The sequence below is a fragment of the Melospiza georgiana genome, chromosome 2, assembly GCF_028018845.1.
Source record: "Melospiza georgiana isolate bMelGeo1 chromosome 2, bMelGeo1.pri, whole genome shotgun sequence".
NCBI lineage: Eukaryota > Metazoa > Chordata > Aves > Passeriformes > Passerellidae > Melospiza > Melospiza georgiana.
In genome coordinates this window covers 56522033-56530662 of record NC_080431.1, presented here as the reverse complement: position 1 = coordinate 56530662, position 8630 = coordinate 56522033, and the positions used below count along the sequence as shown (strand labels likewise).

At 43.2% G+C, this 8630-nt stretch overlaps 1 protein-coding gene across 1 annotated transcript; it reads right to left on the bottom strand.

The window, feature by feature from the left end:
* STOML3 (stomatin like 3) lies at positions 1–8630 on the bottom strand. The gene is made up of 7 exons (XM_058018527.1): positions 8549–8630; positions 5648–5751; positions 4954–5026; positions 3665–3747; positions 1743–1946; positions 613–747; positions 1–201 (listed from the first exon to the last, which is right to left on the bottom strand). Exons 1-7 carry the CDS (start codon positions 8628–8630, stop codon positions 1–3), a joined length of 882 nt encoding a protein of 293 aa, XP_057874510.1.

Here is an 8630-nt window from a genome sequence, read left to right as displayed (position 1 = left end):
CTATCCCCCTGTACGTTTCTGCCCCAAACTCCCAAACATATTCATAGGGAGAGGGAAGACAATAGTGGAGTTATTCTGTGCTGCCACAGCTGTTAATGTTTGCAGGTAACGCAGGGGCAGAGCTGCTGGAGACTCAGACAGCACCATGGAGGCCCTCTGGAGAGCTTTGGAAGCATTCATTTCCCCTTCAGCTGCCACAACCTGCAAAGGAACAGAGATGGAAATGGCATGGAAATGCTGCCTATAGTGGTGAAAATCCAGCTTTATAATGAGGAGAAAACCAACTAGCTTGGATACCTGGAATCATAAGACAAGAGGAAATGGCCTTTAAGTTGCTAAGGGGAGGTTCTTATTGGATATTAGGAAAAAAATTTGGTTGTCAAGCATTGGAAGAGGATGCCCAGGGAAGCGGTGGAGTCACTAATCCTGGGGTCATTTAAAGGGTATGTAGATGTGGTGCTTGGGGACATAGTTTAGTGGTGGACTCGGCAATGCTGGGTTTAAGGGTTGGATTTGGTGATCTGAGAGGTCTTGTCCATCCTAAACAATTCTGTGGTTCTCTGACAAGAAGATGAAAGCCTGGAGGTGGGTGTCACCTGTCACGGGTCTCACCTTAGCTTTTTTCTCTCGAGCAGCCTCTGCTTCAGCTGCCATTGCCCTCTGCATGGGCATGGGGATGCGAATGTCTTTGATCTCCACACGGGCCACTTTGACTCCCCACTGCTCCGTGGCACTGTCGAGGGTGGCCTTGGGGACAAACAACATGCCAGAAAGAGCACAGTGCTGGCAGAGGGAATGCCGTGTGGTGTGCCCTGCTTGGACAGAAGGACAGGGCAAACCACACAGCAGAAAGAGGGATGCTCCAGGGGCACCAGCACCCAGCATGGTGTGTGCACAGTGGGTACCACAGCCTCAGGAAACACCTGCTGGGCAACACCAGTGTCTCCTGTGGGGCTTCTCTCCTGCCTCCTAAATTATGATCCCCCATCCTCTCCTTAGGTGGTGGGCAGTTACTGAACTTCTCCCTTTAACAAAGAAATACTACAGCAAGTTCCTTAAATAGCACTACACAGTAAAAGCACACTAAGGGTGAGACACAAGACAGCCCTGCAGCACTGGCAAACTCATCTGGGCTCTGGCTCCTGGGCTCTTCTGCAATCCACACCATGACCCTGTCTCTCTGCATGGCCACTCTCCTGGCTGCAGAGGGTACAGTCTCTCTTTGGTCTGACCGTGCCTTGTCTCTGACTGAAATTAACAAATTGGGTACTGGATTTTTCCTCTGCTCTCTGCCTGGCTGCCAAATCAAAAAAGAAACCAGATGGCATTTAAAAGCATACAGCAACTCAGTTTTGTGCTCTTAGTTGTAATGACAAGATATACAAGTCTTGCCTCAATGAAGGGTCTGCTCAAGACAGCACTTCCTCTGAGCAGATTTCTTTCTCTATGTTTGCAGCTGCCTCTGTGCAAGGGCTAAGCTGATTTTTTTTAATCACTGGATAATTTCAGAATTATAATTGCTTTTTGATAGAGATAACTCTGCTACAAGGGGCTGGGAAAATACCTTTAGAATAACTCTTTCTGACTCTATGCAATCAGATGTATAATTGAAAAAAAAAAAACAAAAAAAAATTAAGGGAGATTCTGTTATTCTTGTTGAAGAAAAAACAGAGAGATTATTTCTAATTTGCTACTCCCCAGAAGACATCTCCGTGCTTGCGAATTTTGAGTGCCGGATTTACCTGGATACTGTGTGCAATCTCCTGACGACCTGCCAGCAGCTGAGCCAAGCTCTGTGTACCCAGAACGTTTCTCAGGGCTGTCTGTGCCAGAAGCAAGGTGGCAGAGTGGACATCAGTGACATTGGCAACAGCACTGACAGCGCTGTGGATCCTGTAGTGCACCACCCCATCCACCTGGGCAGTAACAGCATCCCTCGTGAGAATCTGCATTGGAGAAATGCACACAGTCACAGAAAGATCCAACAACACATCCTTGCCTTAGGAAGGTTTGGTTTTTTTTTTTTAACCCTTAGTGAGTAAAAGGCATTGATAATTCAAATAAACTAAGAATTTCTCTTGATTTCTTTGTCATTCCCCCAAGAAATTACATCAAGAGAGCTGTCCAGCATCAACAAAGTTTAAGCTGGAGGAAAATGCTTTACATATCCTCTAAATAACTGCTTCAATTGTAAGTGAATCTCATAATTTGAATTAGTTTGTTTTGCAACTATAAATGATGGCTATTCTCTTCCTTTCTTTTAGAAAGGTCCATTAATGAGTTAATACATTTCATGCAGCTTGGAAGATCTGTGCTACTTCCCCTAAACAACGTATTTCTAAGAAATATCAACACACTAAAATAAAAAGTACAAGAAATTGTGAGAAGAAACTGAATGAAATATTTAACCATTCATGGAAGAGTTGTCACTTTTTGCCAGACAAGCTTCTTTGCCTCAGAAGGCAGCTGGCCTCAGTGGAGAACTGATGATGCTCCACTATCACTTTCCCTCCTCAGCATCTTTTGCCTGCAAGAGGATGCTTCACAAAAACCCTGCCAAATGCTGCAGAAGCCTGGCCAAAAGCTGCTAAGCCTTATACATTACAAGTTCTGCAACCATCTTCTTTCTAGCCTCACATTTTGCAGGAGCCATTTTTCATTTCACATCACACACCCCTGCACCCTGTGCTCTGAGAAAAGGCTCTTTCTGTTTACAAAAAGATAATAGTCCAAAAAGCATCTCCTAGGGAGCACAGTAGGAAAGGGGGGCCCAAAGGGTCTTGGGGCTGCCTCTTCTCCCTCTGCTCTTTGTTTAAAGAAGGGGACAGAAGTGCCAACTCCATAACAGAAGAATTTTTCTACCATGGGACTGAGGACACACAGAACCAAAACTTGATCAGAAGAGGATTGCTCAACAACTTATCCTTCAGATTAAATTTTTCAGTCAAAATTTGCCAACAAATGCCAGAAAATATATCCTACTTGGATGTATTTTCCTTCCTCCATCCATTCCTGCTTGGACCTGAGTTTTGTGAAACGTTGTCTGATAATTTCTGTTAATTTCATGGGATTTGTTACCTATGTTTAATTTGCCTCTCTAGACATATTTAGAAGGCTCTTTTGAATGGTGAGCTACACGTCAGATCCAATTTTATTAGGACATTAATTTGCAACTGGGAATTTTGTAGCCCACTTCTGTCTTGTCCTCCCTGTCTCACATTCATGCTTGTAACTCCCTTCCCTTATTTTTGACATCACAGTTCTGAGCACCAGCTTGACTTGCAGGGATGCACCTGCAGATTTTCACTAGGAGAATCACAGAATGGTTTGGGTTGGAAGGGACCTTAAAGATGACTCAGTTCCAACCTGCCTCCCATGGGCAGGGACACCTTCCCCTAGACCAGGTTTTTCAGAGCCCCATCCAACCTGGCTTTGAACACTTCCCAGGGATGGCACACCTATAATTTCTCTGGGCAAGAAGTTGCGTTGTAAGCAGCTTGAAATGCAGAAGATACAGCTGAAAAGCTAAGTTCCATATGGTAGCTAAATTCCATATGGTAGCTCAGTGTGGCAAAATTACAAAACATGCATTACTTTTATGTTATTATTACATTAATCTGCTGCATCTTTTGTTCCTGTCTTAGATGGCTGCTAGAGAAGTTACCTCTTGTGGAGGAATCTTACAGGCAACCGTCCTCAGATCAACCTTGGTAAATGTATCTGTACATGGAAGTACAAGGATCATTCCTGAAAAATAAAAATTATTAGATGAAACACCTCTGAAAATAAAGTCCAGATCCAGGTATCCTAGAGATAAACAGATGGATTCGGAATAACACTCTGCCTTATCTCTGCAGCTGTCCTTTCTGCTTACAAGACATGACAACAGTGATGTTTTGTATTTTCAAATGACAGAGGGAAGTGCAGATACCTGCAAATAATGTGAACTCATTAGAGCTTAATGACCTAGGACTCTTGTGTGGAAATGGGCAGCTTGAAGCTCTTGTCTGAAGTCTGCCATGAGACTTTTGGCAAAAATTCCTTCCATGCCTTAAATTTTCCCTTTTTAAATCACAAGCCATGTGTGGTTCAGTATGTGTCCTCAGGAAAGACATCACACAGGTTATTCCTGCGCACATGAGGAACATTGTCCCAAGATGTGACAAATCCTGTGAAGGAGTCTCCACTCTCCTTCACAGGAGAGGGAGACAGGACAAAACTTCCAATCTTCTGTTGTAACCTCAGCACCTTATTTGGTGCCCAGAGCCACACAGAAGAGCCCTGTACAGGCCTAGCTGCTCTTTGGACCACATGACTACTATTCAAGAGGAAGGACAGTACCTGAGAAAGTCTTTTTCCTGTTATTTCAATTTCCAGTTTGCCCTTTTCATTGCCCAGAGGTGCTAACTGCACCAATGCAGACTCCTCATGCAGCTGGGTTTGGTTTGTGATTTGTAAGCTGGTCCTAGGGAACAGCCTTGGTGCAGCTGCTGAGTGTCCCTGCCCTGACACATTTACCATTTTCAGGGCAGAGGACAGCTAAGCAGCTGGCAGCAACAAGCTGTCTCGGAAGCAAGGTGCAGGGAAAGAGGCCACGGTCACCCAAAAAAGACCATGGCAGACCTGAATCCTGCATTTAAACCTCCCTGCAGTCCCCTGACAGTGCGTGCAGCATGAACTCATCCTTCTGTTGCCCAGATTGCTCAGCAGCAAAGTCACACCTGGTATCAAGGCACTCAAACTTCTGTGCTAGGACAGGAGGGGGGCTGTATCTTCTCTCAAGAAAAGTAAACATTCTGCAGGTAAAGGAACTGCAGAGGGGACCTTCTCATTCCCCTCTACTCTATGAAGAAGGATTTCATGGAACCTCTGCAGTTCTCTATGTGGTCTGAGTGCATTGTAATAACAAACAAGTCCAGAGGGCTTTACCAGAGAAAAACTGCATGCACTCACCTGGTCCCTTCGCTTTCTTAGACAGGATGCGTCCCAGGCGAAATACAACAGCACGCTCATATTCTCTGACAACCTAGGAAAATATTTTAAATTTAGAATTTTACAACTAATTCTATTTTCATTCCCTGGTCCTTTAATTTTTGGCACCCATATTAAATGTGAAGAAAGTACAAATTATATAGGAAACAACAAAGCTGCAAATCACTTTCTTCATGTCTTCTACTTGACTCATGATTTGCTGGAAAAACTCAGCCCCTGCCCATGGAAACAGGTTACAAAACAGATCACATATTAAAATATTAATAATGATCTAAAAAGAACACACCCCAGAGCTCTCTCAACATCAGCAGCACACTCAGGGAAGTTGTAAGCAAAGGGGCTCTGACCTCAGGTAATCTATACCATCACTTAGTGCATCACAACTACTGAAGGCCTGGCATCCAACTGATGTTTAGCTGGAAATTTAACTGATGATGAATGTTTGGACTGGAAGAAATTAGTGAGGAAGTTGTGGAAATACAGAACATTTGTGGAAGAACCTGTGTGGATGTCATTTCCAGAGCACATCTTTGCTACAAACCCTTATGATTCCCAAACTGTGAGTGAGAGGTGCCTTGTCTAAACTAAATCAGTAAAAAAGTAACAGCATTGATAATAGAGCATTCTTCATGTGCTTCAAATCCTGCTAGCTTACCTTGACACATGCCCAGATGGAAATAGGAAAGGTAATAAGCACCAGGAGGCATGAAAGTGAAACCAGGATCCAGCCACAGATGCCAATTCCTTCCTGCCTGTCAGCTGTAAAAAATATAATGAAGAAGAGCAATGAATGTAAAATTTGTGAAGTCATCCCAGGGATGTACATCTAGCCCAGCTGCAATTATATGGGACCACAAAGTCCACAGAAACTCACTCCCTCTTCCTCTTTCCAAAAGAGCCATAAAGCCATAAAAAACAAAACCAAACATTCAGCTTTGTGGCCTGTCAGCACAGAAAATTAGAAAAGACTCAGAAAATACTTTTTTGCCACAGGAAAAAAAAAGAGGAAAATTAAATATATTACCAAAGCTGGGGGCTGTGAAGGAGAAATAAATGAACGGGTGAAACCATGAGTATGAAACTGTTGGGTGGGGCAAAGGGTTTAGTTTGTGTGAAACAAGAAGCAAGGTAAATGAGAGGAAATCCTGTTTTCTTTAGATGGACATTTTGAGGAATATTCATGGACCAGTCTATCCACTGGACCATAAACTTCAAAATTAGTTCTTGTCAAAATGCACGCCCAAGCATTTTAAGCAGTTATATTGGTACGTTCAGCTCATCTCATTCCAAAATTTCATTCTAATGAAATAAAACAAATATAAAACTAATTTCATTGTTTTAGTGCCTGAAGGGAAGGCAGTTTTAAAGTAAGTTATTTCAAAGGTGTAGGGCAGGACTGGAAATTTCTAATACCAAATAAAACTCACATGCAGACAGAAATGAGAAATAGGAAACAATTCAATTTATACTTTGTAAGAAAAAACCAGCTTGTCAGGACCCTGAAACAGCAGGAGGCTCCCTGATCCGTAAGGCAGGAGCTGGCAGAGCAGGACTGACAGGTTTGTCAGAACATTCCCAGCCGGGCTGTGCCTGCTGCAGTGGTGGCTGCACACCTGCGTGGGACATGGGACAAGTGACATCCACCCTTGGCTGCTCTGGTGGCTGCACACCTGGGTGTGATGTGTGACATGTGACATCCAGCCCCTGGCTGCACTGGTGGCTGCACACCTGGGTGTGACGTGTGACATGTGACATCCAGCCCCTGGCTGCTCCCAACTTTGCCCATTCTGCTTGTGAGGCCCCCGATGCAGACTGAATTACTCACAAATGAACATATTTGCATTCACAAGGGCCCTGGTTCAGGTCTCCCTGAGAGCTGGGCACAGAACTGGTGCATCAGGAGCCCAGCTTTCCTCCTCACCCTTCCCAAAAAACCAGCAATCTTAAATCCCTGGTTATTTTATGAGGTATCATCAGGCACTTTGCAGTCAGTGGCAAAATTGATTTAAGGAGCTTCCCTAAGCAAATTACTGTGCAAACCTTAAGGGCATAGGTATAAAAACAGGATTATTAGCATTCACTGTGAATATCTTTAACCCTTTAACTGTTATCTGTTCTCCTTACATTGCATTACACTAGTGGTGTAGGCTACAACAGGTACATAAAATACCAACAGTCAGGTGTCTTTCAATCAGTGGAAAGAGATCACAGAAAGTCACAGAATAGGCATCATTCATAATTCTTAATCTGAAATTTGAGCAAATTAATCATGAAGGGATGTTTTGTTCAGCAGAACTAAGCTTTTTAACTCTCTCTTAATATCACATAAATTACCAGCTTACAGAAAATATCTGAAGATATTTTTCTCCAGTGATAAATTTGATTATGAATAACCTCCTCAAAAGCAATTTTGGGTTGTAGCATCATCTACCATCATCCACCTGAGCCCACTGTGAAGATGCCTGGTGAGAATGGCACAATCCACAGACAGGGGAATAGATGGGAAGAAATGCCAGCACTCAGCAGATCGATGCTCAAGCAGCTGAGAAGAGTTAGGGGTCAAGATATTGCTCCTAACCACCATGGACAAAAAACATGCATCCAAAACTTGACAAAGTACAATTGAATCCTTCTCCACAAGAACTGTCCTAGAGATCCGGATGTCAGCTAATAATGTAGGTTACAATCAGAAAAGGAGAACAGGAAAATATTTCATTCTTTGAATGAAACTCCTAGCTCCCCCCAAGCCACCACAGATCTCTGAATACCCCAAAGTTTCAAACCATTTAACCACACAACAAATTAAAGACTCTGGGAAAAAAACAATAGTTAAGAACCAGTATATCCCGTGTATAATTGACCTGGGTTTGCCATGCCTGTATATGGATTATAATACTCATAACCAGAGAAAAACCTCATTTGACTCTTTAGTCCAGAGCAAATCAGGAGCTGCAATGCACCACAAAATGTGAGAGCTCATCACTCAGCAGTTGTGGAAAAACTCCAAGGTGATGGAATAAGATTCACTTCATTTTATCTTAATGCACTCATTAGGGTACATCACAAACAGACCTGGTAAACAAACTCATTATGTGGGTTTAACACTTGGAAAGCAAATGAAAAACTCAGTGTGGGCAAAAATCTCCCAGGCCTCCTGCAGCAACAAAAAGATGGAGTAGATTCAGCCTCTTTAACCACCACGCTTTCTACTCTAACCTTTCTGCTTTCTCCTAAGGGCTGAAAAATTCTTCTGTCTCCCCTAACTAGATCCTATTTTCCTCTCTCCAGTCCATCCTCCATACAGAAGTGTATCAATAGCTGAATCAGTCTTTCTCATGCATGGTGTCACGTTGGCAGAAGGTAGATGCTGATGCATCCTGGCAGGGCAGCGTGAGGCAACTTGCTCTGTCACTTACAGTGGCACATTCTGAGTTTTCATCTACAGCCTATGTCAGACATCAAGTGTAAAACAAATGTACTTTTTTGTTTGGTTAGTTTTGCTCCTTTTTAATATTATTGAGAAAAAACCCACTCACACACACAAAACAAGGCTTACCAATTAGATGTTCTGTGTTCATTTTCTTGGGTCTCTCTGTCTGGGGATCCATCCCCTTAGAGGGAAGCTCTGATCCCCTCAT